The sequence below is a fragment of the Kockovaella imperatae genome, assembly GCF_002102565.1.
Source record: "Kockovaella imperatae strain NRRL Y-17943 chromosome Unknown BD324scaffold_1, whole genome shotgun sequence".
Classification (NCBI taxonomy): Eukaryota; Fungi; Basidiomycota; class Tremellomycetes; order Tremellales; family Cuniculitremaceae; genus Kockovaella; species Kockovaella imperatae.
Genome location: NW_019028941.1, coordinates 1,375,610 through 1,400,822, shown reverse-complemented (window position 1 = coordinate 1,400,822; position 25,213 = coordinate 1,375,610). Strand labels below are relative to the sequence as shown.

At 51.8% G+C, this 25,213-nt stretch overlaps 14 protein-coding genes across 14 annotated transcripts; 8 read left to right on the top strand and 6 right to left on the bottom strand.

Moving 5' to 3' along the window:
* Positions 1 to 14: 14 nt before the first annotated feature.
* On the bottom strand, positions 15 to 837 carry BD324DRAFT_613011 (60s acidic ribosomal protein-domain-containing protein). Its single transcript, XM_022014463.1, has 4 exons — positions 714 to 837; positions 596 to 658; positions 254 to 508; positions 15 to 155 (listed from the first exon to the last, which is right to left on the bottom strand). Exons 1-4 carry the CDS (start codon positions 714 to 716, stop codon positions 135 to 137), a joined length of 342 nt encoding a protein of 113 aa, XP_021874726.1. The 5' UTR covers positions 717 to 837; the 3' UTR covers positions 15 to 134.
* BD324DRAFT_613009 (putative 60s ribosomal protein l7) lies at positions 824 to 2,696 on the top strand. Its single transcript, XM_022014462.1, has 5 exons — positions 824 to 1,118; positions 1,274 to 1,382; positions 1,741 to 1,907; positions 1,959 to 2,224; positions 2,293 to 2,696. Exons 1-5 carry the CDS (start codon positions 1,102 to 1,104, stop codon positions 2,484 to 2,486), a joined length of 753 nt encoding a protein of 250 aa, XP_021874725.1. The 5' UTR covers positions 824 to 1,101; the 3' UTR covers positions 2,487 to 2,696.
* A 505-nt stretch (positions 2,697 to 3,201) lies between these two features.
* BD324DRAFT_35251 (hypothetical protein) lies at positions 3,202 to 5,135 on the bottom strand. The gene is made up of 4 exons (XM_022012559.1): positions 4,473 to 5,135; positions 4,318 to 4,418; positions 3,887 to 4,238; positions 3,202 to 3,822 (listed from the first exon to the last, which is right to left on the bottom strand). The coding sequence occupies exons 1-4, from the start codon at positions 4,677 to 4,679 to the stop codon at positions 3,295 to 3,297; spliced, it is 1,188 nt and encodes a 395-aa protein (XP_021874724.1). The 5' UTR covers positions 4,680 to 5,135; the 3' UTR covers positions 3,202 to 3,294.
* A 927-nt stretch (positions 5,136 to 6,062) lies between these two features.
* On the top strand, positions 6,063 to 8,332 carry BD324DRAFT_613003 (hypothetical protein). The gene is made up of 4 exons (XM_022014461.1): positions 6,063 to 6,843; positions 6,897 to 7,143; positions 7,202 to 7,367; positions 7,435 to 8,332. The coding sequence occupies exons 1-4, from the start codon at positions 6,336 to 6,338 to the stop codon at positions 8,308 to 8,310; spliced, it is 1,797 nt and encodes a 598-aa protein (XP_021874723.1). The 5' UTR covers positions 6,063 to 6,335; the 3' UTR covers positions 8,311 to 8,332.
* On the bottom strand, positions 8,333 to 11,110 carry BD324DRAFT_613000 (transcriptional repressor TCF25-domain-containing protein). The gene is made up of 11 exons (XM_022014460.1): positions 10,831 to 11,110; positions 10,707 to 10,784; positions 10,472 to 10,653; positions 10,271 to 10,418; positions 9,948 to 10,218; positions 9,810 to 9,899; positions 9,534 to 9,760; positions 9,303 to 9,491; positions 9,111 to 9,253; positions 8,539 to 9,070; positions 8,333 to 8,484 (listed from the first exon to the last, which is right to left on the bottom strand). The coding sequence occupies exons 1-11, from the start codon at positions 11,017 to 11,019 to the stop codon at positions 8,392 to 8,394; spliced, it is 2,142 nt and encodes a 713-aa protein (XP_021874722.1). The 5' UTR covers positions 11,020 to 11,110; the 3' UTR covers positions 8,333 to 8,391.
* A 235-nt stretch (positions 11,111 to 11,345) lies between these two features.
* BD324DRAFT_640720 (putative ribosomal protein S11) lies at positions 11,346 to 12,283 on the top strand (the record flags this gene model as incomplete). The annotated part of the gene is made up of 4 exons (XM_022017367.1): positions 11,346 to 11,409; positions 11,695 to 11,905; positions 11,966 to 12,063; positions 12,192 to 12,283. 4 exons carry the CDS (start codon positions 11,346 to 11,348, stop codon positions 12,281 to 12,283), a joined length of 465 nt encoding a protein of 154 aa, XP_021874721.1.
* A 313-nt stretch (positions 12,284 to 12,596) lies between these two features.
* On the top strand, positions 12,597 to 12,973 carry BD324DRAFT_647938 (hypothetical protein; the record flags this gene model as incomplete). The annotated part of the gene is made up of 2 exons (XM_022017745.1): positions 12,597 to 12,711; positions 12,768 to 12,973. 2 exons carry the CDS (start codon positions 12,597 to 12,599, stop codon positions 12,971 to 12,973), a joined length of 321 nt encoding a protein of 106 aa, XP_021874720.1.
* Positions 12,974 to 13,861: 888 nt separating this feature from the next.
* On the top strand, positions 13,862 to 16,146 carry BD324DRAFT_612990 (hypothetical protein). Its single transcript, XM_022014459.1, has 6 exons — positions 13,862 to 13,962; positions 14,010 to 14,596; positions 14,652 to 14,771; positions 14,820 to 14,908; positions 14,962 to 15,183; positions 15,230 to 16,146. Exons 1-6 carry the CDS (start codon positions 13,899 to 13,901, stop codon positions 16,047 to 16,049), a joined length of 1,902 nt encoding a protein of 633 aa, XP_021874719.1. The 5' UTR covers positions 13,862 to 13,898; the 3' UTR covers positions 16,050 to 16,146.
* A 165-nt stretch (positions 16,147 to 16,311) lies between these two features.
* Positions 16,312 to 17,330, top strand: BD324DRAFT_647936 (hypothetical protein; the record flags this gene model as incomplete). Its single annotated transcript, XM_022017744.1, has 4 exons — positions 16,312 to 16,482; positions 16,539 to 16,727; positions 16,778 to 17,218; positions 17,283 to 17,330. The coding sequence occupies 4 exons, from the start codon at positions 16,312 to 16,314 to the stop codon at positions 17,328 to 17,330; spliced, it is 849 nt and encodes a 282-aa protein (XP_021874718.1).
* Positions 17,331 to 17,417: 87 nt separating this feature from the next.
* Positions 17,418 to 18,389, bottom strand: BD324DRAFT_34684 (hypothetical protein). Its single transcript, XM_022012543.1, has one exon. It carries the CDS (start codon positions 18,240 to 18,242, stop codon positions 17,478 to 17,480), a length of 765 nt encoding a protein of 254 aa, XP_021874717.1. The 5' UTR covers positions 18,243 to 18,389; the 3' UTR covers positions 17,418 to 17,477.
* On the bottom strand, positions 18,390 to 19,817 carry BD324DRAFT_34683 (hypothetical protein). Its single transcript, XM_022012542.1, has 4 exons — positions 19,549 to 19,817; positions 19,213 to 19,497; positions 19,004 to 19,164; positions 18,390 to 18,955 (listed from the first exon to the last, which is right to left on the bottom strand). The coding sequence occupies exons 1-4, from the start codon at positions 19,572 to 19,574 to the stop codon at positions 18,537 to 18,539; spliced, it is 891 nt and encodes a 296-aa protein (XP_021874716.1). The 5' UTR covers positions 19,575 to 19,817; the 3' UTR covers positions 18,390 to 18,536.
* Positions 19,818 to 20,454: 637 nt separating this feature from the next.
* On the bottom strand, positions 20,455 to 22,220 carry BD324DRAFT_647934 (hypothetical protein; the record flags this gene model as incomplete). Its single annotated transcript, XM_022017743.1, has 3 exons — positions 20,455 to 21,727; positions 21,772 to 21,962; positions 22,017 to 22,220. The coding sequence occupies 3 exons, from the start codon at positions 22,218 to 22,220 to the stop codon at positions 20,455 to 20,457; spliced, it is 1,668 nt and encodes a 555-aa protein (XP_021874715.1).
* Positions 22,221 to 22,375: 155 nt separating this feature from the next.
* BD324DRAFT_612964 (prenylated rab acceptor PRA1) lies at positions 22,376 to 23,419 on the top strand. The gene is made up of 5 exons (XM_022014458.1): positions 22,376 to 22,716; positions 22,770 to 22,897; positions 22,985 to 23,056; positions 23,109 to 23,220; positions 23,275 to 23,419. The coding sequence occupies exons 1-5, from the start codon at positions 22,556 to 22,558 to the stop codon at positions 23,300 to 23,302; spliced, it is 501 nt and encodes a 166-aa protein (XP_021874714.1). The 5' UTR covers positions 22,376 to 22,555; the 3' UTR covers positions 23,303 to 23,419.
* Positions 23,420 to 23,494: 75 nt separating this feature from the next.
* BD324DRAFT_586201 (putative acetylornithine transaminase) lies at positions 23,495 to 25,213 on the top strand. Its single transcript, XM_022013742.1, has 3 exons — positions 23,495 to 23,699; positions 23,761 to 24,549; positions 24,599 to 25,213. Exons 1-3 carry the CDS (start codon positions 23,595 to 23,597, stop codon positions 25,154 to 25,156), a joined length of 1,452 nt encoding a protein of 483 aa, XP_021874713.1. The 5' UTR covers positions 23,495 to 23,594; the 3' UTR covers positions 25,157 to 25,213.

The window sequence follows — 25,213 nt, the reverse complement described above, 5'->3', positions numbered from 1 at the left end:
ACCCCTGGCTCAATACACTGATCACCATACGCCATGCATTTGACTTGTAACATGCAGTATCTACCAGAGATAGATTGAGCGCGAAAAGTGTGGAAATGGTCGAAAAGTCGAAAGAATATGACTGAACGTGCGACTTAGTCGAAGAGACCGAATCCCTGCAATGCGAGTCAGCGAACAGATGTTCAAGATTGACCGCAAGATGCATGCGTCCGACGCTGTCGGTCCAAAAAGGGTGCCGGTGGGAATGACTCACCATGTCGTCGTCAGACTCCTCCTTCTCCTCAGCCTTCTCCTCCTTCTTCTCCTCCTCGGCAGCAGCACCTCCAGCAGCGGCACCACCGGCGGCACCACCGGCAGCGGCGACTCCAGCAGCAGGAGCTCCACCACCTCCGACGTTGGAAAGCATGTCCTTGACGTCCTTTCCGTCGAGAGCCTTGGCGAGGAGAGTAGCCCAGATAGGCTCAACGTCAACCTTGGCGGCAGAGGTCAAAGTGGTGATCTTTTCGCCCTGCATACGACGGAATTCAGTATATGAATGCCTTCCCCCGGATAGATCTGATCTATCCCCATTGCGAGTCTTTGACTCGATACTCACGGTGATCTCAATTCCCTCGTCGGCGAGAATGAGGGCGGCGTAGGTAGCAGCGAGTTCGTTGGACTGAGTTGAAGAAAGTCAGCACAGTGAGTCCACAAATAGGGAGAGGACAATTCACCATCTTGAGAAAGTGCAACCACGATTTAAGCCGAAGCAGGAAGCACTATGAAGATGATACGGTTTTTAGTTGAAAGAGAGACAGAAGATGCGCTCCGAGTTGGACAAAATGGTTGGTTCCCAACTTTGGGCGTTGTATGCTGATAATTTCGCCAATTTTGGCTGTGGTTATATCGTTTGTGGCACTTTATGGGTGAAGAACCATCCTGTTGACGGTGAACGGAACCAATTTCGGCGTTTCCTTGTGAGGTTTTAAAACGCCGAGAAATCCTACCAAAGCCTTTTGGAGAACTTGGCCAGCAAAAACGAAAAATCCTTTCTCGTAGCAAAGCTTTCGCTGGTTTGTTCTACTCATCCACCTCTTGAAACGACATCGACGACGAGCAACCATGGCTCCTTCTACGAGGTGAGTGGAGGAAGGCTTCTGTGGAAGGTGGATGTTCTGTGACCCCCAGCCGATGCGGAGTGCTGCACGGGCAAAGGTGTCGCTCGCATGCGAGACCTGGATGGGATGGATCCACTTGCGTTCGTGCGACCCAGACTAACCATTTCATTCCTCAGTGTCCCATCGGCCGACCACGTCGCCGTCCCCGAAACTCTCCTCAAGAAGAGGAGAACCACCGAGGCTAGCCGAGAGGCTAAACTTGCCGCTGCTCAGGAGGCTCGAAAGGTGAGTGGATGGGTTTTCTTTTTCCAACAAGCAAGCGAGAGAGGCAAGAGAAAAATCTCCTTCTCGTCTGGTCCGACCAGCTTCATAAACGCACGGAGAACGATTCATATCAGACCCGTGTCCTTCTTCCCACCATCCCACCATGCCATCTTCATCCCCCTTCGCACGCTGTGATGCATAATCACCGACATTTTGTCGGCTTCTTTTTGGCTAGTCTTGCGAGACGATGCTGTCGAAATTATACCATCTTTCGGGGCTGAGGCGTTTAATTACCTTCGACACACCTTGTCATTTCTTCGACTCGTCTGGTCAAAAGTCTCGCCTCTGGGAGGACATTCGAGCTGACGCTCAACCTCAGAACCAAAAGGCCAAGCGCAAGGTCATCTTCAAGCGTGCCGATGAATACGTGAAAGAGTACATTGCTCAGGAGAAAGAGGAGGTCCGACTCAAGCGAGCCGCTCGGTCCACTGGAGACTTTTACGTTGAGGCTCAATCAAAAGTCTACTTCGTTGTCAGGCTCAAGGGGTGGGTCGAGAGATACTTTGGTGCTCTCTATTCGCTAATGCGACTTTCTAGTGTCTCCAAGCTCGCCCCCAAGCCCCGCAAGATCCTTCAGCTTCTCCGTCTTCTTCAGATCAACAATGGTGTCTTCATTCGAGTGACAAAGGCCACCAAGAACATGCTTCAACTCGTCGAACCTTACGTCACTTACGGAGAGCCCAACCTCAAGGCTATCCGAGAGTTGATCTACAAGCGTGGATACGCCAAGGTTCACGGACAGAGAATTCCAATTACCGACAACGCCATCATCGAGAAGCAGCTCGGAAAATACAACATTCTCTGTGAGTTGGACGGCGGGCGCGGCGCCTCTTTGTCATTGTTTGAGCTTTACTGACTCTTTTGACTCAAGGCATGGAGGACCTCGTTCACGAGATCGCCACCTGTGGACCCAACTTCAAACAGGCCACTTCTTTCCTCTGGGCTTTCAAGCTCTCCAACCCTACTGGCGGATGGAGACCTAGGAAATTCATCACTTACGTCGAGGGAGGAGACACTGGAAACAGGGAAAAGCACATGAGCAAGCTCATTCACCAGATGGTGTAATTTGTGCAAGGAGAATCTGCTGTCGCGAGAGAGCGGGCGGGATGTGATGCCACGGCGAGAGAGTGACGTTGGAGAGAGGCTTGAGAGGTCCGTACCGGGCTCATGCTCGTATGCGACTTCTCGCCTCGACTTGGGCAGGACCTGTGGATAGGTAGCCAAAACCTTTTTTTCCCTTCCTTTCCTTTCTGCGCATGTAAATCATTGCAATCACGAGTGTAGTTCGACTCAGGTCAAGGCAAACGAAGCTGGACGTGTGTCGTTCATCACGGCTCTCTCGTTGCACACGAGATCGTTCACACCTGGAACGTCTTTGAGCTCAGAGGTAAGATTCTGCGGGAGCTGCCTGCTTTGCTACACGACGTCTCAACCACCTGGTAAACATGGCGCACCTCTATTGCGCTGCCATGATCGTGAATCATGCGCTCAGAAATCACGATAACACCAGATGGGAGACTCATCACTGATATTATGCACAATGTGTCGATCGTTGTTCGACAGAGGGACGGGCATGCTTCATGCAGAGGCCCTTTTGACTCTACGTAGTTTGTACAAACAGACACACTAAATTGTTGACATTCCGCGATATCGCGTTTGTGATGTTGACCTTCTCCGAACTTTCTCATCGCTCGACATTACGGCGAGGTCACAAATGAAGACCCCATCGCACTCGCCGATAGATCGTTCAATTGACTCTGCGACGTTTCGAACAGCGTCTCTGTCGTAGCTGTCGTAAAATCGTACGGGGAGAGTTGGCTGAACAGGGTCCCTTCTGGATCGATCGAAGGGCGATCATTGCTGCTTTGTCCATCTACACGAGCAAAGCGGCGTGATCATCATCGTCATCCACGATGAGGTCATGTAGGTCAAGCTCGGGATCTGTCGATGAACCACTGTGTAACCCCACCGTTGCGAGATCGAAAGGACTCGACGACGTAGGTAAATCCATGGCGGGAGGAGAAGGTGCAAGGGATGGGTTGGTGAATGAGGAAGAGGTGCCTGGAGGAGATGGATCCTGTCGAGAGGGAGGGAGGGGAAGGACAGGGGAATGAAGTGATGAAGAGGAAGCATTGGAACGTTGTCTATAGACTCCCATACTGTCGAATGCAAAGATAGGAGGAGAATGTCGAACGGAATTGGCAGGTGAATGGGTGGTGGAGGAATTGCGACCAGAGGGAAATGGAGGAGCTTGGGGAAGGCCGTAGTAGACAGTTGGCGGGGGCGATGCGTTATAGGATGAAGGGGAAGTCTGAGAGACGGATCGATGGGTGAAGAATGGTTGGGGTTGCTCCCATGGTTTGAGCCGTGTGGGTAGGATAGAGTCAGAGGGAGGCGATGTCTGAGGTGAGCATATAAGTAATCCAGTCGACCTCCTCAAAATGTTGTTGTTACGCAAAACTCACATTCAGCTGATCAGGTATCATCTTGACCGGTACTTCCCCCGCCCTGCCCTCTGATATCAACGTGCACAACATGCTGAAGCTCATTCCTTGGTCGCCTGGGGAGCTCGACTGGACGGAAGAACTGGACCCCGAAGTATCTTCCATCATTCTCTTGGCTTCGGCGAGATGATTTAATACTGCCATTGGATCTCTTGGCTTCGGCGCCGGATGAAGCGGGGTGGGTGATCTTGAAAGTGATGAACCCCGAGGTGAGGACGATGTCGAAGAGGATGGGTGAGAAGTGGATGACCGTGATGAATTCCCATTGGACCATGAGGCGTAAGATTCCCAAGGTATGGATATCTGATACAGTCTGAACAAGGGCCAACAAAGTGTCAGGGGCCAATTGCCATCACTAGACTAGGGTTCAAAAGCTCAAAGCTCTGGCTCACCTAGTAAAGTAGAACCATTGAGCGCGACCCATTATCTCGTCGATCTGAGCTGCGCTCCGCTTCGTACCCCGTATAGCTCCAATGACAGTCGGTAGTCCAGCCTGAAATGGATATGCATGTCAGCAACATCGTGACGAACACGATAGACAGCTGACCCTGAAATTTGGATCATCCGAGAATCTATAATGCTCAAATGCTTCGAACAGAGCCGCTCGATCGGATGGGGATGTCCATGGCCCAGTGATAGTGTTATCAGATCGTGTGGCTTGGCCGGTCGTTGTCTCTGGACTCGTATGAGTAGGGCCTTTACTGGGGCCAGATTTAGGCGATAGCCGCGTGGTGGACGGATCCGCTAGGTTCATGCTTTGGAGATATCGTGAAATGGACGGGTCCGAGGGGCGTCGATAGGGGTCGACCGATGAGTCTGATATAGTGTCTCCAGTTCACCCCAGTTCACTCCACTTCAGTCCCGGAGCACCGAGGCTTGATATGTATAAGAGAAAATGGTAAGAGGAGAGGTAGACAGAAAGTTGAATTGCGCCGGCGCTTGTAAAAATCGCAACTCAAGCTTGTTTTTCTTCAGCTATGACCTTACCTCCTCCCCTTCCTGCCGAGTGAACGAAGCAGCAGGTAACGAGCTTTCGAGACCAGATGATTGGCAGGTGTACAGCCCGTATCATCAGCCTTTTACGATTCGAGCTGAGCGGTTCGGCAGGAGCGTCGGTAGCGATTGCCTCCGCGTGAGCTTCCTCATGGAATCGGATGCTTTTGCAGTTCGGACAATGCTTGCGGGGGCGAGGGGCGAGGGGCGAGGGGAGAAGGGAGAAGGGCCGGTGGATCGGGTCGCGACGTTTGAGTTGGAAAATAAAAAGCGGCGTATACGAAGCGTCGGCTGGATTCGGCGATCTATGTCGTGATATTATTATCTCTGGGCGGCTAAGCGGAATTACCGTGAGGCGGAATTAGACGAAGGGGGTGGGTCCGACGATATCGTTTTCACAGATCGTGGCTCTCTCTCTCTCTCTATAGGTTGTAGAATGCCTATTGTGGACGTGGGACCGTTAGCATGGACCGTCACAAAAACCCCATCTAGGGGCGGTGAAAAGCACTTTTATCACGACGATACCGCTTTTATCCCATCAAGATGGGGAGGATATACCATAGGTCAAAGGAACTGAACTCCACCTTCATTTGTCATACAATCCGCTGGTACAGTCACAGAAAGCGTTGAAAGCAATGCCAGTAGGACACAGTGATCTGACTCAGTTCATTTTGTCACGAGATGCCAACCCACCGAAAGGAATCGATGGAATGAACCGGTCCGTCGGGCGAGATTTGGTGATGCTTGCTTGGGCTTGGGGGTCCTCGGAGGCAAAATGAAAAACCGCCGTGGCACTGCAAATTGGCCGCGATCCGGCACGAGTGGAGGAGGATTGTACCTGGTTCACCTAGGCCGCTCCTGTTCCAGAGCGCTCTTTTTTTCCTTTGGTATACATGTGCTTCACTCCAAGGTGGAATGGGGGCGAGGCGGGCCAAGGGGGGCCTCTCTGCGGGACTCGCGACTGAAATGTCCAGTGCGGATCTCAAGCGGGAATGAAGCGTCACACGCCTCAGCCAGTAGCATGCGAAGGATATCATTGGTGCTTCTGAGCGTCATCGGTTGATAAGGAGTGTGATCGCATTCGCGGACATGAGTAGTCCATGTCACGCTTTGGATTTGCGGAGCAGAGAGGAAATGCTCCCATAAGAGGATATACCTGGATCTATCTGTTGATGATGATACGAGCCAAATGGATGGCGAAAGCAGAGACAGATGGACATTGAGTCGGTAGCCTCACGGTCAAAGCCTCAAGCAGCATACCTGCTGTAATTGAGCGTGCCACACTGCCACGTGTTGGAACACGTGGCACTCAGATCTTCATGATTCGGGGCGCGATGAAACCCGTTATTATTGCTGTCACGCTGGTCTCCGGGGACAATACTCGTCTTTCTCCCTCGCATCTCCCCGACGTCAGGACATGACGACGCTAACCGAGCCGACCGTACGGCAGATGACAGACAGCACATTGTCATCGATGGCCAAGGATATTCTAGACCGATCAGTTGGACCGCACAAAACCTCATCATCTTCCAATCAAGTTCCACAAGCAGAAGATGGGCACGCTGATGGATCAAACGACCTTGTCAAGGATCTAGCTGTGCATCTGTACGCGCTTCATGAGCTCGAAACGCATGTCAGACTTCTTAAAGAAGGACAAGAGAATGCAGTACGAAACGTCATCGTTTCAGAGCTTCAAACCACGAGGACCAGCGAGAGATTGAACAGCGAGATCTGGTCCATCCTGGATCAAATAGAGCACAGAGTCTTGAGCGGAAGTCAGCTATCATCGCCCACCAACGGATCTGCGGGGGCTGTAGTAGATAACCAAGAGGACGACGCATCTGTCGAGCAGGGAGCTTCGATCCGACTGGACGACCTTCTATGGAGCCGGTTCCACGTCGACGAGAAAGGTAGCAGCGTAACGGGTGAGTCAGCATCAATGTGAGATGGAACTCCCAGTTGACGCCAAAAACAACAGCCCTGGATCTCCTATTGCCTCCATACGGAAGAGGTCTGACGCAATCTCCGCTTTCACATCCGCTCGTCAAGATACTCATCAACGTAGCGTGGACGTGTCCAATACAGTCAACTCGCTCTGAACTAGGTCGTATCCGTCTCGACGAAAGTCACGGACGAGATGAGCTCGAACGAGGTGTACCGAAGCAAGTAGGGCAGTCGGGTCTGCGCAAAGCGTATTCCAAGCTCGAATCTTGCATCACGCCGAGGTGAATGAGACAAATCCCCCTCATGGATATCATTTTCAGCTCATATCATTCTCTTTAGTCGTCAACATAAGCTCGGATTCATCTCTTTTGGCGTCCTGTACTGCCTCACCCTCGCCTTGTCAACTGCACCCGGTACTTTCATCGTCCCCTACACTTACATCAATCCACAACCTCAGGCAATGGAGATAATCTACATACTCTGGGCGACAGCTTTTGTCATTGCAGTGAGTTTCAAGAATACCCAACGCTATCTTTGCACCTTGCTGATCAATCTCTCCTTCCACCGTTCAGTCCTTGCAAAGTCGAAGCACGAGCCGAATCCTCCTCACTATCCCGACGTTCCTTTGCCTGCATAACCTCTTTTCGCCGCCTAGCGCCTATTCTTTTCTATGTCTCTCCATTCCAACCCTGACGATAGCCTTAATCGTTCCTCGTTCTTTACCGTCTCTCGTATATCTCTTTCCAGAGACATTACCATTGTCCGCCATTCTCGCGACTTCCCTTGGACGAGCTATCAGGTCGTTGACTCTGCTCGGTCCTTTGGCTCTCTTCCTCTTCATCATCTTGGCCTCGTCGATGAATGGAGACTCAGACCTATGGGTGATATTTGGAAACTTCAGCTCGGATATGGGTACAACGCTCAGTCAACTGGTCTCGGCTGTCGGTCATGGTGCCATGGGCGGAGAACCTCCTGTCGCGCCTTATGAAGCTCGACAAGCCATCTTCATCTCGCTCAGTCTCCTACTGGCTTTTTCTATTCCACTGGCTATCGCTCAGTCGTACCCTCCAACAACCATTTCACTCAAAACGCCTTCGAGCTCACGTGGTGTTGCTTCGACATCATCCGAAGTGGTCCATGACGACCTGGATCGGAATTACTCACCATACATCGCACTATCCGCGCGAACTCACTGGGCTCGCAGTGTCAACCACTATCTGTCACCTCGTCCCATACTGCCATTCAACATCCTCACTCTACCCCTTGAGCTCATCGCGGCCGGAGTGATGATCCGTCCCATCCCCCTAGAAAAGGCTAAAGCGATCAGGAGCAAGGTGCTCGCTTGGAACGAGGTTCTCGCGGTATTAATTACGGCTCCGTTATGTTTCTTATTAGGGTTGTTAGAGCGCTTTACCCGTGTCCGAGGAACCAAGAATCATAAGTTGTAAGTGGGTGCAGATGAATATTGTATGTCATGATCGAGAGAGTGAAATCCGCAGTGATTCAGTCATCATTCCATATTCTAGACTCTAAGCGCCTGGAAAAGCACCTGGCATTTCACCTTCCTCAGTTCCTCCACCCTCCTGCCCTCTGCCCATCTCAGCCGCTGCTCGTCTGAAAGCCTAGAGTGCGAATGTCATCATCCGCAATCGTGTCACGGTCTCGCTCAAACTCACGCCTTGCAATGCTTGAGCATCCACACCAGGCGGTGCAAATCGTCTGGCCAATCGCTCAAGTATATCTTGCGGTATCTCCATACCTCTCCCCGTGAGATTCGTCACCTGTTCCATCAATCTCGTCATTTCTGACTGGTTTTCCCTCTCCTGTCGACTTGGCCTCAGACCGTTGAAATAGGCTGGATCGTACAGTGTACTGGCGGTTGAAGGAGGTAGTGGATCATAAGCATGCACCGGAGCATTCTTGATTTGAGGAGGGAGGAAACCCAACCACGATGTCGATTCGGAGCATAAAACGTGTCGACAGATGTGCATTGGGACATTGAGAATTCGGTCATTTGGATCCCTTGGGACGCTCAAATGGGCCAATGCGCGATCACGAGCCTCTACAGATTCTTTCGTATCGAGTTGAGGTAGCGCACTCGAAACTTGGGTTTGGAACCAGGACAGGACGGAAGGTTCTTTCCACAGAGCTTCAGAGCGAGAGACATAGATGTGGGACAGGAGGTGAACAACGTTGGTGATTTCGGGACTGGCAACAGTCAGTCCATTTCCACCTCTCCTCTACTTACGTATAGCTCGCTTGGATCTGCAGCAACGGGTGGGATCTCGATGAGTCAGGCACAGTAGCTCCAATTTTGTCTGCAAGTGGAATCACGACCTGAGGGAATGTCTTGATGGCATCTTGGAGTGCAGCATCACTCTCAGAGTGGTCCTGAAAGTTCCCATCAGCGTCCCCTTCACCCTCTAATCATATTACCCACCCCATGCTTCTTGGCCGTCTCATCGGCGCGTAAGGCCAAAGCTTGAGCATAGGCCATTCCAGGATACCCATGGAACGCTGCAGCTGCTGTTGACACCGAGGCCTGTTCAAGCATCTGGATGAGCCACTCCCCATTGCCGGATTTAACGGCTAAAAAGTCGAGCCAGAATGATGCACCGTGCGGGTCGCCCTGTGGACTGGTCAGCCGCGAGGACGATCTGGGAGGACGCACGATGGGATCTAAGGAGAAAAGTAGCTTGGCAAAGTTGAAAGCTGTTATCCAGCAGCCTCTGCGACCAAGGTATGATATGATTCGATGCAATCCCAAGAACAATGGCCTGTTCTCCACACGGTCAAAGTCTAACCGGCATGATCCAGTAGACGGATTGAAAGACGGAAAAAGACATCTATCAAATGCGTACAGCGCTCTTTCAGCAAAGTCGGAGGCGGCGCCAATGTCTGCACGGGCATGTCAGTTTAGCATTTAGACGAGGTCACACAAACGCACCTGATTGCAAGCGGTACACTTCGCTCATTTGTAAGAGTGTGTCAACATGCCAAGGGTAGACTTGTAAAAGCGCCATGAGAGTGTTCGGATCTGCGTGAACCATGAGTTTCTGGTAGCGGTATACAGATGCTCACTCACCGTGCGAAGTGACCGCGCCCAAGAACTGCCTGACAATCTCTCTCCATGCTCCAGAATGCTCAAATGTGAACCATTTTTCGCTCTTATCCTCCGATTCCACACCTTTGCCCTTGTACATGTCCTCCACCTCTGTATCCCTCATCTCACGCATAACAAGTCCAGAGAGGGATGTGGCAGGCGGGTAACCTGGTTTCGGCTTGGATATGGTATACCTCAATTTCGAGGATGGTCCAGCTCGATGATTCTTGGATGATGTATTGCCCGATGCGATCTAGAGGCTGATCAATTGGAGCACACGATCGCAATCTCTGCATCGTACTGACCACTTTTGACCCGAAGAATCTCCGCAGTTCCGCATCTGCATCCAGATTCTTAGGGTCGACCGAGAGAAGATTTCTGAAGGCCATGCTCTTTCTAATATCGCTGGGACCAGCGCCGGAAGCCGCCGTCGATTCTGAGTTGCCCGCATGACTGTGATATCCGATCAGCTCAGCCCTTCCTCGAGTGAGATCGATTAGACTCACCTGATACCCAGTTCTGCCAACGCTCGATCCACTTCATCCATTTGCTGATCCTCTGCATAAGTCATCTGCTTCTTCTTCTTTCCCGCAGGCATGCTGCTCTCTGCTTGAGGCGGACTCTCGACGTCTGATGAATGCTCAGCAGTCTTCTTCTTCTTTTTCTTCTTGTTCTTCTTCTTGGTACTCTGCGACGATTTCAGGATTTCTGCCGGACCTTTTCTACCATGTAACCACTTACACGCTTTACCTCTTCCACGTTGGCCTTCTGCTCATCTTCCTCGCTGTCCTCTTCGCCAGCTACTTCCTCATCGCCAAGCTGATCCGATGAGCTCGACATCAAGCGGTGGCAGGACATTACTCACCGCAGCGAACAGGTTGACAGGTTCCTCACCGCCAATCCGCTCTTCCACCTCCACCTCCTCTCCTCCACTCTCAGCCTGCTCAGCAGCCTCCTCGCCGCCTTGCTCCGCGATGACACTCCTCTCCTGGGCTTTGAGAAGCTCCAACTCCTCCTGTTCTCTCTGCTGTCTCTTGCTCAAACGCTTCGACATGAGTTTCACGGGTACAGCTCGAACGATACACGACTGATCATGACGCTATTCTATTGACTTTTCTCCCGGCCGATCGAAAAGCAAGCATTCGGATCCGAAAGTCAAAATCCAAACGGAAGCAAACGCTCTTCTGCCAAAAACCTAAGAGCTCTGTGCCACACTTCGGCGTTTCGCGGCGATTCTATCTTTCAAATTTCGTACGCATCACTGTAGGGTGTGGCTCTCGCCAACCCCCTTCTAGCCCAATTTCGAGGGAGCAGAGAAAGTGTCGAAAGCGCTTTGAATATCTTACTCTTGCTTCTCATCCCTTGGACATCTCATTCAACATGGCGGAGCAGACTGAGAAGGCTTTCCAGAAGCAACACTTGTTCCAGAACACCAAGTCCAGAGGTGAGTGAGGGCGCACGCCGGTCCCAACGAGCATGACTTGAAGGTTCTTTTGCTGATCGTGTGCTGTTTCTGTGACCTCGTTCCTCCAATTCCTCGCATCTGCGCTATCACCTGCATTGGACTCATCGTCTCTTTCTTGCTGTCGCATCTTCACCGCCCGCTTGTCTCCCCACTCTACAATCGGGTGGCCTGCTTCCTCTTCATTGTGATGTTCGTTTTGCTTGGTTTCTCTCTTATTCGCAATTCCCCTACTGGGTTTTGGCTCGGCATCTCCCTCTCCCTCAGGTGGACGAAAAGTCAATGTCAGGACAAAGAGATGGTGGAAGGACGTCGGATTAGGATTCAAGACCCCTGCCGAGGCCATTAACGGAACCTACATCGACAAAAAGTGCCCCTTCACCGGAGACGTTTCTATCCGAGGACGTATCTTGACCGGTGTCGTTCACTCCACCAAAATGACCAACACTATTGTCATCCGACGAGAATACCTCCACTTGTGAGTCGGTAGTGGTGCGGCGGGGATAACTCTGTTCCGTGTTATTGACTTTCCTTCCAGCATCCCCAAATACCGCCGTTACGAAAAGAGGCACAAGAACCTCGCTGCTCACTGCTCTCCTGCTTTCCGTGTCGAACAGGGTGACACCGTCACTGTCGGTGAGTGTGGTTTGAATCGTCTACAACTCCATTAGCTCCGCGCGTTGCTCCGCACGCCTGCTTTCGTCCAGCGCTTTCAACACTATCCACTCCCAGCGTAACAGCCTTTCACTGACCTCATGCCTCAGGCCAATGCCGACCCTTGTCAAAGACTGTCCGATTCAACGTCCTCCGTGTGGCCAAGAACAAGGCCGCCGCCAAGGCCTTCAACAAGTTCTAGATTGTTGTGAGGAACTGGTGCGGGCCCTTTATCAGGAGTTGGATTTGGGAGACGATGCATCCTCAGTGATGTTGAGAGGTCATGTACATCATGCATTTCCTTCATGAGATTGAGAGCGTGTACGCTTGTGAGCCGGGCCAGATGGTTTTCTTTCACTGTCTCAGGCAGTTTTGGATGACAATGTGCTCGAACAACGGCCCAATTTCGAGAATCGGCCCGTCACCGAAGCCGGCCCGGTAGGAATGATCATCTGAATATCCATATCTGTCCTGTTCGTCCACTGCCTGTCATTTTGACCGATATACGAGCCAATATGCCTCGCTTCCTTTGCTACTGCCCGGACTATCCTGATGCGCTTGAACTTAGGCTGTCAGTCAGAGCTCGACATCTCGAAGACTCTGATAGAGATAAGGAAGCAGGCAGGCAGAGTGAGCCGAAGAATCCCAATACCCATAGCATGCTATGCTGATTGAGGAATGCCCAGCCGATGGATCAGCTTTCCTTGCCATCCCAGGCTCTGAGGCTGCTTCTCGCACTGTTCCAGAGGGTCAGCCGAATCTCACTGGCAGCTTCATGATCTATAACTTGGAAACGATAGATCAAGTTTGGGACAGGATACGCAAGGACGCATATTGGGAGAACAATGTCTGGGATAGAGAAAAGTTGACAGTCTGGCCGCTAAGGGCATGATGTAGTGAGTGATCTACGAAGAATATACCAGGCGGCTGAAACTGCAGGCGTCGGTCTGATGAGTGTAACAGGTCTCGCGATCTCCGCGGCCATCCAGCATTCGGGAAGCCTTGATCGATACAGTCGAAGAACCCCGTGCACTTTTCAGATGATCTGCGATTGATCTAGACTGATCGGCGCGCATCTCAAGTAATCAACATGGCTTTGGACTCTTCCGAGACAAGCATGAAGTCCTGACATTGGTTCTATTCTAATATCACTCGATTCGCTCCTCCCCTCAAGCTCGATTATGCTATCATTTCGGCTCTGGGAGCACCCCTGACCCTCTTTCAAACGATCAAAGACGACTGTCGACGATCAACTGACAGTCTCGATACGGCCGTTCTGAACATTGTGCCGAAAACATACAATCTCTCTGGGCCAAGACTTTCAGTACAAAGGATCCTTGGACTCGCCCTCCCCCCTCCATACAGTATGAAACAAGCATCCTTTCACCCCACCCTCCGTGTTCTCACTCTCGCGTCTCCCTCGTCTCCTCGCTCTCCTTGAGGAGGCAGGCGGTCTCCTCGAGCTGCAGAGCACATCAAAGAGCCCTCCTTTCAGAACGATCTTCAAGGATTCTCCTTGTCTCCAGTACGGTGGAAATGGTTGAAAAGAGCAACACCCTCCAACGACACGAGAGACTCTCCCTCTCTTCACTCTACTCACCTTTGACGAAGACGCCTTACCTTACCAATCGTCTTCCTCTGTTGATACATTCTAAGAGGATAGACAAGCGCGCAAAAGACCCATTCTCCTGCTCTGACCTTTCCATTGATTCTCTCGTCTCTTTTGACTGCTTGATCTTGACTCTCCTTTTGACCTATTGCACGCTCATCAGCATACTCAACCGACTTCTTGCCCTGCTCTTTTGTCAAGTCACGAGATGTACTACGAAGGTGACGGTATAGAGACTGTCTTTGACGGTATCCTAGATGGACCAGTTCAAGGTCAGTCCAAAAGATGAGGGCCGACAGGACTGACGATCTGCGACCAGTACGAGACAGCCAAGACCACTCGCCACCATTAGTCAAAGAAGCCTCAAAGTCGCCTATAATCCGGCATGAATCTCAGCAGTCGCCTCCAGACGCAAACGCGAACAATGAAGATTCAGCAGCCATCGAAGAGGCTCAAATCGACCCTGAACTCATCGATGTCGTGTCTGACGAGCGACAAGCTACCACATTCGATGCTATCCCAAAGCAAGCTTTGTCGGGAAGTTTTGGCATCGATGTGCCTACTTCGAGCCTCGACGTTACGGTCGACACGTCACGTCCGGTCCATCCCGCTCTTCGATTGGCCATGGACACTGCTCTACCTGCTTCATCCAGTGCGTCTCCTGCCACTCCCATCGGTCTGGGACACGAAGGACTCTATCATGGCTACGACATGAGTCGACGGGGATCAAGTGATGACTTTGACAGCTACGTCGATGCCACAAAGGGCAACTCGACTTCTTTGGGCAGTGAAAGCGAGTATGATTATGGCATGATTGATAATGCGATTCCGGCTGGCGGTCTCGGTGATAGCGATCCTGGCGTTCCACCGCCACGGTCGATGCCCAAAAAGAGCCACGCGAGAAAGGTGAGGAGCTTCCCCTGTTGAACATGATTGCATGCTAAACCGCGATCCGAATTAGCAACCCGAGGGCCACATCAAACGAGCGAGAAATGCGTTCATCCTGTTTCGAAAGCATATCACTGATTCGAACCTGATTCCACCATCGGTCGAAGTTAAGCATCAGAATATCTCCGTTGTTGTGAGTGCGAGTCTTCTCTTGCCAGGAGTGCCACCGATGATTGCACAGGCGGCCAAGATGTGGAGAGAGGCACCCCAAGAAGTCCGCCAAAAGTTTCAAGAGCAGGCGCGGATCGAGAAAGAAGAGCATCAGAGGAAGTGAGAGCCCCTGGTCCACGGGGTTGTCGTGATAGATTCTGATCCTGCTTCAGATATCCTGGCTATCGGTACCAGCCCGTGTTCAGGCGAACCGATATCATCCGAAGACGTGTTCGGAAGGATCCAGCTGAGGATGACAAGGTCGAGGCCGTGGCCGAAGCTTTGATCAAGGGAAAGGTCGGGAACGATCTCGAGAAGGATATCAAGGATCAAATGGCCACGAGAAGTGATATGAGTGAGACCGAGTCTGACCAGCCTGCCCGAACCAGTCGCCGGTGAGTCGCCCTGTGGCGAGCCATTGGGTCTGACATGTTCCGTTAGACGCAGGAAGGACGCCGGTCAATTGTCCAAGGGTGCGATTCGAGCTCAACGAGCTCAAGCTCGAGCCAAGGCGATGCGGCAGAACCTTCTCGGATCGAATATCCTGAGTATGAGCATGTACAATGCTGCTGCTCAAGCGAATGGACGCATGAATCACCCCGGAGCTCAACATCATCTCCAATACGCTATGGCCGAACAGTACCTTCCTATCGGATACGACATGCAGCCAATATACGACCAGTCGATCTATCCTGCCCAGATGGACGCTGGCGAAATGTATAGATTGCCTCCGATCGATAACGTCGGAGCGATCTATGAAGGGAATTGGACTCAGGGAACCGACTACTGGAACGCTGAAACTATGGGACACCTACAAGAATACCCTGTGCCTCATCCTGGACTGCCGGGACAGCAGCCGATCGCCAATACCGACTACTATGCCCCGCCTCCTCTTCAGCCTGGATCACATCACGAGTATGCCCTTCAGCCAGGTCAGCACCCGCCTCAAGGAGAACCTGGACCTTTACCGAGAGATCTCAGCCACGGTCTCCCGGCAGAGTATCAACTACCGCCTCTCGACAGACAAGCTCATCATGGTCAAATCGAGTTCGAGAAGCATCGAGATGTCATGTTCCCAGATTGGGCGAGAGACGGACAACAGACACCATCTGGCCATGTCGTATTCAACGAGCGTCTTTTCGACGGAGCGTTAGGCAGTGCCACTTTGCCTGCCATCGGAGTTGATACTGGTCCTAGAGACGAGGGACTAGCAGGATTCGACGAGGCTATAGCTCAGGCTAATGACGTGTCCCACTGGTGAGATGGAATACAAGGCTCGAGACTGCATAGCTACGGCAGCAACATAACATCAGACATTACATGCAACATAAACATGCAGGGATATGCATCATGTGCCATTTGAGAGCTCTCAATGACGTGTAATTTCCCTTCTACTGGTGATTTCTGAAATGGCTCACTCGTCATTACGGATTCGACCTGACCCCAACTGCACTTGATAGATACACATTTCATAGGGGCTGCTTCTCTGTGCCGTACCGCTCTCTCTCTTCTTTCCCCCAACCATGTCGCTTCGTTCCGCTTCTCGGCTCGCGAGATCTCTCAGAGTCGCTCCTCGTCCCTCCGTCACTCTTCAGCCCTTGGCTCGCAGGCCCAACTCCTCAAGCTCTCATGGTCAACCGAAAGGGAACGACCGAATGTGGCAGGTCGGTGCTTTGCTAGGATGGGGAGCCATAGTGGGTGTTCGCGGGAGCTCAAAGAGCTTCAATTCCTGCTGACGACATACTCTCAGACTGCATGGATCTTCCAACACTACCAAAACAGGGCTCACCATGGACATGGACACGGACACGATTCTCATGGACATGAGGAGCATGAAGAAGTAGAGGAATCTAGCGAGGAGGACAGCAGCAGTGCAGAGGGTGTCGCTGCCGCTGCCAAGGGTCTCAAGGACAAGGCCGAAGACGCCACGGAAGATGCGGTACGCCTCTAACTAGCTGATCTTTGGCGCTAGCTCACTCTCCTTTGCAGAAAGAAAAGGCTTCCGGCCTAGCCAAGGACGTCAAATCCAAGGCATCCGAGCTCACTGAAGACGCCAAATCCAAAGCTTCAGAGGCTACCGAAGCTGTGAAAGCCAAGGCGTCGGAAGCGAAGGAGTCTCTGTGGTCTCGAGCCTTTAAGGCCAAGGAGAATGTCAAAGACAAGGCATCCGAAGCGAAGGAGGCTGTAGAGGACAAGGCATCCGAGGCCAAGGACAAGGCTGATGAGGCTACTGAGCACGTCAAGGACAAGGCTGCTGAAGCCAAGGAGAACGTCAAGGACAAGGCCGCCGAGGCTAAGGAGAACGTCAAGGACAAAGCCTCCGAAGTTGCCGATGCCGCTAAGTCAAAGGCTAAGGAGGTCAAAGATAAGGCTGAGGATGAGGCTGGAGTGAGTGCTCAGGATATCAAAGATAGCTTGAACAGAGCCGAAGTGAGTGACTCGAGGCTCAGCAGCGTAGAAATGAGGGTAACCACTGACATTTCTTATCGCTCAGAAGAGCAATGTTCCAAGAGCAGCTATGGCTGCTGAGGAGAAACAGTAAAGAAATCGATACCAAACATCAAACCTGAATGCAAACGGGACGATGCTGAAAGTTTGTATGGCTCGCATAAGTCTACTGATCAGGCAGAGACAATGACTAATACCCACAAGCAAGGACCGCCAATTCAGGAGGAATAAGCTAGGGGATTCAAGCAGAAGAAGCCGTAGTGCGAGGTGGATAGCTTACGCCACAGGTTTCACTCCACAGCCGGTCGGCATGGTTTCGATAATGCTCGGTCATAGATGTGAGCCTATCGATCTCCAACTGCGCAACCTTGAGAGCCTTTTGGCTCTTGGTCAGAGCATCCTTGCGAGACCGGTCGGCACTCCTGGTCCCCTCCATCTCATCCCATTCAGCTTTTTCAGCCAAGACCAGACCAGCTGTGTTTAATGATGCCTGGAACTGCCCAACAGCATCATCGAGCTTGCTGTGAGAACCTCCATAGTTGACCAGGCGAAGAACACTCATCCCGCTTTTGACGACTCGCTGAGTGTTCTCCAAATTCAGCGAGCGCAGGCTATCAGATATTGCCCTAGTGCCTGGACATGATGCGTCTGAGCGGGAAGGTCGTCGGTCTTGCTCATCTATCCCAGTGAGCTGATGAAACTCCCAAAGGCGAACGGGGAACTCACCTGAATCTGACGAGGAGTCAAGTCTGTATCGTCGAGAACCGGGCATATCACCAAGTGGGTTCTCACTGCAATCAGAAGGATCCGACCGAATGTAGTGCTTTGTGCCACGGCCGTGTGATGACCCCTTGAAATCTCCCTCGGGACGGATTGTTCCCGCATCGCTGACATTGACCCACTCATAGTCGCCGAGGATTGGTTCTTGACGAAACCGCTTCCCCTCACTCTTGGTTGTAGGCTTCGCCGTGGATGTAGGCTCGGGCCTCACTACGCGCAACAACATACTGTCGCGCGTGTGTTGAGGCTGAGTGGTCTTTATGAGGGGAAAGTCAGGTCTGAGAATTGCCACTACCTGTCCACCGGCAGCGCTCTATATGTCCTGGAGCTAAATCCCCAACCAGTCCGCTGAAGAGCCAATCAGAAGCTTGACCCCTGTGGCGCTTGACAAAGTCGACTTCTGATCGATCAATACGAGTGATATCGATCCAATTGTCTCCTGATGACATATACCGCCAAAGGAACGAGCTCAAACTGATGCATGCTAAGTTTGGCTGGGCAAAGATGTCTGATGCTCTATCTAGGTCCGAACACCAAATCTGCTCTTCACCGACTTTGAGTGGGTATCCTCCCAGTAGCCCGCCAGGTTACGGTTCGCGGCAACTTGACTTTCCGCAACACTCAGACGACGGTCCATATCAAGCAGCCTATTCTGGTACTTTGAATTATCAGACAGCGCCCGCATACCCCTATCGTAAGTATTCTCCGGGGCTAGAATCAAACCGGAACCGGAGAGAGCAGACTGCAGCTTGTCCACCCCAGCCACCAATCGGCGAGAGAGTATCCCAGGGTCGCCAGACTTCAGAGTATCGTAGATCGAGCTGAGGGTGCTGCCGAGTGCCCTCATTGTACTCAGGTCCATCCCCAGTATTGCATCGACAACTACGGCGCTGTCTTGTGAATTCACTTCATGTCGGGTCTCTTGCGTGTTTCCATAACCTTCGCGTCTCAATCAGTACCACAAGAACGGTCTGGAGGATTACTCACCAGCACTTTCCCAATACGTCGAAGTGCCTTGCCCTGCCTCTCTCCATTCATCCGGAATGCTTTCTTCATAGGATCTCGCATCATCGTTGACACCTTCTGCGCTTTCCCATGATACATCAGCTCGAAATCCTTGAAATGGCGTCTTGGGTCGTTGCTGGTAGCTGACGAAGGGTATCAGCGCAAGGCAGGTTGGTGATGGGCTGGCGTACGGGTAGGATGTATTTCCACTTCTTGCCTGAGTGCTATTAAGAAGATCGTCTATATAGCCCATTGCAAAGCAGAACTGGCACGGATCGAGCCGAATGAATTCACATTGACCAGTTGCCACTGCCACAGCTTTGCCTGTACACATTATATCTGTGGCCAAACAACGAAATCCGTTGATTTCGACGTCAATCAGAAGCTTTAACCCGCTTTTCATTAAGACCTGCTTCTGATTGCGAGTTGCATATCTTCTGGTGAGCCAATGATTGGCAGCGGATCCATTGTGAAGTCTGTAGCGGGGGTAAGATCAAAGGATGAATCTGGATCCATGCATTACCAACCCAAATTCGTGCATGAACGAAACCATAACGATGATCCGCCACGAGAACCGTTAATATCCTGGTCTGGGAATTAGCATGGCCGCCAACCGAAGATGAGTAAGTGTACAGAAGGCCCTCATCCTAACTCGATGCCTCAGGCTGTGTCCCGCCGGCAGCAATGATGGTCTGGTCATCATCAGCAGCCGCGCCGTCTTGCAGTACTTCTTTGACTGATCCGAGCATCTGATCTCGAGCTTCATTCTGTGCGGAAGTCTGTATGTTGACGGAGAAAGGCAGTCTCCAAGGTAGTGAGCAAATGGTGTGACGTCTTTTCAAGGTTTTGCGTGTTCATCTGAGCCTCAGGAAGCGTCTCCTGCCAGTCTTTAGTACGTTGCCGGTCGTTGAGGGAGTGGCAATAGGACTCAGCAGACTCTCACAGGCCAGGTCCTGGATCTATAGCCATCTGGTCGCCGCTTGTATTGCCCTCATGATCCTCATAGTGACGTCAGTGCTGAGCCGCTAGTTATCGTTGCATGGATGAACCAGTGTGGATCCATCTAGAAGGTATTCTGCCTTTGGCATTTGCTGGTCAAAGGTGGCTTCCGCCTCAACTAACGAGAATCCTTTCTCCAGAGAGGTATTCGACATCCCTTGTGGCACTTCAAGGTATGGCACGATCAGGGTTGAAAGCTGAGTTACACTTCCGCAGTAGAGCACCGAAATCCAATGCGCCAGAGGCGAATGTCAAGGAGACGGGCCAGCGGGCAGACCAGACGGGCATCCGTCTGGTCATCCGTCTGGTCTGCCCAAGGGCAAGCCTGTGGATGGCGTTGGCCGCCATCCACAGTTAGTCACAGTATGTCCCGTCATCCTGGATGATAGACTGGTGGCCGTCGCCGTCATCATCCCGCCTACCGCCCACGAGACTTAGATCGAAAAGGCTGCATTCCGTTCCTCCACTTGGATCCGTCTCCATTCGGAAAGACTGCTTGGATTGACTACCCATATCGCTGCTCGTCGTTCGAGCCTAGCTTCAGTCTCGTCGACATTCCGATCCTCAGGGAAGCCGTCATACACACCCATGTGGGATATGAGCTTGCCGATGGCTCCTCGGTTGTTGGTCAGCACAGTCATGCCGTGCTCGATTCCTGCTATTACGGTCCGCAAAGTGTGACTGGAGGGTGCCTTTGTCGTGGCATGAAAGACAGTTTTAGGTCTTCTGGGATTTCGAGACCGCTTCGGTAGATTTTTGATCTTGGTCGCATTCTTGTCTTTGAGCGATTCGACTTCAGAGCTTCCTAGGATGTCCATGCATGCCGTCCAAAGGCCGATTTCGAACGCAGGAAGTCCCCGAGGCGGTTCACGTGCGGCCGTCGTCGGACTTGATGCAATAGAGTCTGGGAATGTGCGGACCCTCAAAGTCTTCAGCGCGGTGAGTCTCCCCTCGTGTCGGCTGTTATGCCAGAATGCAGAGTCAGGGCCCTCGAGGAGAGCACTGGCTCTAGCTTTCTCCGCCGGTCCACCTATCACGTCGATGATACCCGGTATGCGGTCTTTGACTTCCTGAGTGACCCAGAATTCCAATGTATTTGGCGCATAACCCGCTTCTGAGAGACGATCATCGAGCTCTTGTGCAAGTGGACGCTGAGATTCCCAACGAAGCTGATCTCGAAGGTCTTTGGTTACATTGCTGTGTGGCTCAAGATCCTTGTCACCATCTGCGTTGAGGCACATCGCTCTGAATCGTCCCTCGAGTTCCTCTTCAGTAGCGGGCAGAGGTCGATGTGTCGAATCACAACATAATGCGATTACCACCGAGAGGTCAAGTACAATAGCCTTGCTGGGAACATAGCGTCGGGGAGGTTTCAGAGGAGGAATCTGCCTAGGTCCGCGTGTGCCGAGCTCAAGCAGCACGCCCGAGTCACTGATAGCTCGGAAAGTCTCGGGAATTCGGACGTCGAGATACTCCTCCTCTCGCTTCTCCTCCATGCGATTGAGAATCAGTCGAACTCTGGCCCTTGGAAGCCCGACTGGCCTCTCCTCGGCCTCGGCGGCTTTGCTTAGGCTATTTGCGAGTCTCAGAATGGAGTTCGACAAGCTGTCTCGCTGGGTTGGTGCTTCATCCTCCTCAGAGTCATAGTCCGAGTTGATGTACGAGTCTTGCTCCCTAAATTCCGCCACGAGGCGGGTCTCCTTGATACTACCGGTCGATCAGACCAGCTAAAAGATCAAAGTAGAACGTACGTGTTAACCTTTATCCATTCGTTTCCTCCATCGGCCACGATGTCAATCTTGTTTTGACCTCTCGATGCACCTCCTGCGAAGAGACCGATCGACACTATCGGCCACTTGGCATTGCAGAACTCAGACCATATGGCTAGCTGATTTGGCGCGTTCGTTGTGAAGTTCTCTGGAGCAACGCCAGAGGCAACGATCTAGCTCGACATCTCAGCTGCGCCCCTGTTCAACCCCTTGTCATTCTCACTCACTCCAGCTACATGATCTCTCTCAGCCTCGACAGCATCGAGGAATTTCCGGAGCCCTGCGATGGCCTTTTGCGAGTAATTGTTGGGATGGAAATGGTCGATCACAGGTGCTTTGAAGAGAGATGTGGGTTGAATATCTTTCTGGAAGGTTCTGATGTCTATACACAGCTGCTCAAGTTCATCCCTGACCTTGACCACCTCTTGCATGAGGGGTCAATGGAGCATGAGACGAGACGCTGGCCGGAGGCAGGAAAGGAGTTTCTAATGATGGTCCCGCCTCGATTACAAATCTGTCTTGTAATCGATTACAAACCCTGTGAATTCCCCAACGCGGCAAACAATTCGTGGCGGCACTGCACTGATTTTTTTTTCCTCAATTGTTGGTGTGTGTGTCTCACCATTCATTCCAACATTCTGCACATCATCTGAATCTGGGATCATTCTGGTGTCGAGGATATTCAACTCATCTTGTTCAGTATATTTGAGCTGCTGAAATCCACTCTCTTCCGTCACTTTCGCCATCTCTCGCATTTCTCGTAGAAATGGAAGTCGTAAACCACCTGAACAACCTGCAGGACTATGCCAGGACTCTAAAGGATACCCGCTTGTCGTCTATCAAGCACCCAGCAGAGTTCTTCAACTGGAGGCAATTCTCTAGACCTAAGGACATGCAGGAGTACATGAAGCGAGCAGGGTACAACGTGTCAGTTACGCAGCAATGGCTGTCCAAACCATTCTGCTCACAACATTCCTCAGTAAATACTTTTCCGCAAACTATGCCCTGGTTGTCGCATTGCTCGCAGTGTACTCCCTTCTCACGAATATGCTGCTAGTAGTGGCTTTGGGCTTCCTGATAGGAGGCTTCCTCGCAATCGGTCGATACGGTGAGTTATCGTTTGTCTGCCCCTTCGCTTCCCCGATACGCTTTCGGTTCATAGACCAGTTTTGTCCACTAACACGTATATATCTAGTGCCAGAACCCCTCGAATTCAGCGGCAAGGTCGTAACTCCCCAACAACTCTACATCGGTCTATTTGTCATCGGTGAGCATGGGTGTCGTCAGTCGCTTGTATTCTGCGCTAACAAATGCTTCAGGTATCCCTCTTCTCTGGTTCGCAGCTCCGCTTTCCACCTTCTTCTGGCTTGTGGGGTCCTCTGGCTGTGTTATCGGGGCCCACGCCGGATTGATGGAACCAGGAGTCGAGGCGTGAGCAAGGACATTCCTCAAATGTTGTCTAGACAGCTGACTATTGTGTCTCAGCGAGTACGCCAGTGTGGAGACTGTATAAGATGACTCCTGCTCAATAGATGTTCGCGAGCAGCGGTCAAGAATCGCACTGTTGCGTCGTTTACATAGATTTATAGACGCTTCTGGCCTGTCATGTAAACTGGCATCTCCGTCCTAGATCTGATCTTTGCAGATCCTAAATCTGCTTCCGTGTTTCAGGTCTCTGAAATTTCAGCGCCTCTTCTCGACTCGACATCATATCTTGCATATCGTCGCACAAGTGGGGCGAGCACGCGCTTCACAGAGAAGGACTTTGCCCTGCAGGAATTTGATACGCTGTCATTGACACTCTCATGTCGTTTCATCGAGCTTTAGCGGGCTCCTCCAGGGTTCCTGGTCGTCCAGCAGCTCGGATATTGCTCCAACGGACTTATGCTTCTGCCAAAGCTACAGCTGGAGTGAGTCTGGTTGTCATGACGGAGATCATGAGGTGCTGATGTTCGTTTCCCACCTCTACAGAAATGCCACGAGGCTACTCATCCAGACGAGTGTCCTCCAGAGACGGCTGACCTCATGGAGTCCCACTCTCGTTACCTTCTCAACACCTACGCTCGACCACCGTTAATGTTTGATCGTGGATCCGGCCTCTCTCTTTGGGACACATCAGGTCGGGAGTATCTCGACTTCTCAGCAGGGATCGCCGTCACAGGGCTAGGCCATTCAGATGAAGGTTTCAATAAGGTCTTGGCGGAGCAAAGCGCCAAAGTATCACACATCAGCAATCTATACTGGAATAAGTACGCAGGTGAACTGGCGAAAGACCTAGTCGAAGCGACTCGCAAACATGGAGGTCTGGGATTGAGCAAGGAAGGAGGTGACGGAGCAAAGGTTTTCTTTGCAAATTCTGGGGCAGAAGCCAATGAGGGAGCGCTCAAGTTTGCGAGAAAGTACGGGAAGGATGCCGCTGCCGCCGTGGCGGTATCAGGCAAGGACAAGGCACTGGACAAGAGTGGTATTGTCTGCTTCACCAACGCCTTCCATGGTCGAACGATGGGAGCCATCTCATGTACTCCGAATCCGAAATATCAGGCGCCTTTCGCGCCCCTGATACCAAATATCAGAGTTGGTCAATACAATGATATGGACGAGAAACGGATGCTTGAATTGGTGGATGAGAGTGTCTGCGGAGTCATTGTCGAGCCAATCCAGGGGGAAGGAGGAGTCGGTACAGGCAAAGTGGAATGGCTAGAGATGCTCGGAAAGAGATGTCGAAAAGTTGGAGCGGTCCTGATCTTCGATGAGATCCAAGTGAGTCCAAAATAGTGGCACGCGTGAGCAAGACTAACATTTTGCTTAGTGCGGAATGTTCAGGACAGGCGAGATGTGGCGACACTCTTCATTCCCCAAAGACGCTCAGCCAGACATGGTTACCACTGCTAAAGCCTTGGGCAATGGTTTTCCTATCGGAGCTATCCTCGTCCGAGACCACGTTGCCGAAGTTATTTCGATCGGATCTCACGGCACAACTTTTGGAGGACAGCCCTTGGCAGTCCGAATGGGACACTACGTCTTCTCGAGACTATCGGAGCCGTCTTTCGTCAAATCAGTCAACGAGACTGCGGCGCATCTCGACTCACTCCTGGAGGGTCTATCCAAGTCCTTCTCCTCACTCATTACGGATGAAAAGAGGGGCAAAGGCTTCATTCGCGGTATCGCCTTCAAGGATGAGAGTCATCCTGCAGAGCTTGTTCGACTGGCCAGAGAGCGAGGTTTATTGCTGTTGACAGCTGGTAAAGATGCAGTTCGATTGGTTCCCGCCCTGATCGTGACGAAGGAGCAATGCGACAAGGCCGTGGCCATTATGGAGAGTTGCTTGAGCATTATGCAGGAAAAGAGCACAAGCAAGGCGAAATAGAATAGACAGGACACGACATGGAGTGACGAGTGATCATAAATGCATTGTATCATGATA

Bases quoted from the DNA above. Each gene is read 5' to 3' on its own strand.
- BD324DRAFT_613011 (XM_022014463.1), bottom strand. The intron at 509-595 runs GTGAGTATCGAG...CGTCGTATGCAG, and splicing joins ACGAGGGAATTGAGATCACC to GGCGAAAAGATCACCACTTT. The intron at 156-253 runs GTGAGTCATTCC...CTCGCATTGCAG, and splicing joins AGGAGTCTGACGACGACATG to GGATTCGGTCTCTTCGACTA.
- BD324DRAFT_613009 (XM_022014462.1), top strand. The intron at 1,908-1,958 runs GTGGGTCGAGAG...GCGACTTTCTAG, and splicing joins TTCGTTGTCAGGCTCAAGGG to TGTCTCCAAGCTCGCCCCCA. The intron at 2,225-2,292 runs GTGAGTTGGACG...TTTTGACTCAAG, and splicing joins CGGAAAATACAACATTCTCT to GCATGGAGGACCTCGTTCAC.
- BD324DRAFT_35251 (XM_022012559.1), bottom strand. From the start codon at position 4,679: ATGAACCTAGCGGATCCGTCCACCACGCGGCTATCGCCTAAATCTGGC. The intron at 4,419-4,472 runs GTCAGCTGTCTA...TATCCATTTCAG, and splicing joins CGGATGATCCAAATTTCAGG to GCTGGACTACCGACTGTCAT. The intron at 3,823-3,886 runs GTGAGTTTTGCG...TGCTCACCTCAG, and splicing joins TGATACCTGATCAGCTGAAT to ACATCGCCTCCCTCTGACTC.
- BD324DRAFT_613003 (XM_022014461.1), top strand. From the start codon at position 6,336: ATGACGACGCTAACCGAGCCGACCGTACGGCAGATGACAGACAGCACA. The intron at 6,844-6,896 runs GTGAGTCAGCAT...CAAAAACAACAG, and splicing joins GAAAGGTAGCAGCGTAACGG to CCCTGGATCTCCTATTGCCT. The intron at 7,368-7,434 runs GTGAGTTTCAAG...TCCACCGTTCAG, and splicing joins CGACAGCTTTTGTCATTGCA to TCCTTGCAAAGTCGAAGCAC.
- BD324DRAFT_613000 (XM_022014460.1), bottom strand. From the start codon at position 11,019: ATGTCGAAGCGTTTGAGCAAGAGACAGCAGAGAGAACAGGAGGAGTTG. The intron at 10,654-10,706 runs GTAAGTGGTTAC...AAATCGTCGCAG, and splicing joins ACGTGGAAGAGGTAAAGCGT to AGTACCAAGAAGAAGAACAA. The intron at 8,485-8,538 runs GTGAGTTTGAGC...TTCGCACTCTAG, and splicing joins ATGCTCAAGCATTGCAAGGC to GCTTTCAGACGAGCAGCGGC.
- BD324DRAFT_612990 (XM_022014459.1), top strand. From the start codon at position 13,899: ATGTACTACGAAGGTGACGGTATAGAGACTGTCTTTGACGGTATCCTA. The intron at 14,597-14,651 runs GTGAGGAGCTTC...GATCCGAATTAG, and splicing joins AAAAGAGCCACGCGAGAAAG to CAACCCGAGGGCCACATCAA. The intron at 14,909-14,961 runs GTGAGAGCCCCT...ATCCTGCTTCAG, and splicing joins AAAGAAGAGCATCAGAGGAA to ATATCCTGGCTATCGGTACC.
- BD324DRAFT_34684 (XM_022012543.1), bottom strand. From the start codon at position 18,242: ATGTTGTTGCGCGTAGTGAGGCCCGAGCCTACATCCACGGCGAAGCCT.
- BD324DRAFT_34683 (XM_022012542.1), bottom strand. From the start codon at position 19,574: ATGGTTTCGTTCATGCACGAATTTGG. The intron at 19,498-19,548 runs GTTGGTAATGCA...CCCCCGCTACAG, and splicing joins TCGTTCATGCACGAATTTGG to ACTTCACAATGGATCCGCTG. The intron at 19,165-19,212 runs GTACGCCAGCCC...ACCCTTCGTCAG, and splicing joins AGTGGAAATACATCCTACCC to CTACCAGCAACGACCCAAGA.
- BD324DRAFT_612964 (XM_022014458.1), top strand. From the start codon at position 22,556: ATGGAAGTCGTAAACCACCTGAACAACCTGCAGGACTATGCCAGGACT. The intron at 22,898-22,984 runs GTGAGTTATCGT...GTATATATCTAG, and splicing joins CCTCGCAATCGGTCGATACG to TGCCAGAACCCCTCGAATTC. The intron at 23,221-23,274 runs GTGAGCAAGGAC...ATTGTGTCTCAG, and splicing joins ATGGAACCAGGAGTCGAGGC to CGAGTACGCCAGTGTGGAGA.
- BD324DRAFT_586201 (XM_022013742.1), top strand. From the start codon at position 23,595: ATGTCGTTTCATCGAGCTTTAGCGGGCTCCTCCAGGGTTCCTGGTCGT. The intron at 23,700-23,760 runs GTGAGTCTGGTT...CCACCTCTACAG, and splicing joins CTGCCAAAGCTACAGCTGGA to AAATGCCACGAGGCTACTCA. The intron at 24,550-24,598 runs GTGAGTCCAAAA...CATTTTGCTTAG, and splicing joins TGATCTTCGATGAGATCCAA to TGCGGAATGTTCAGGACAGG.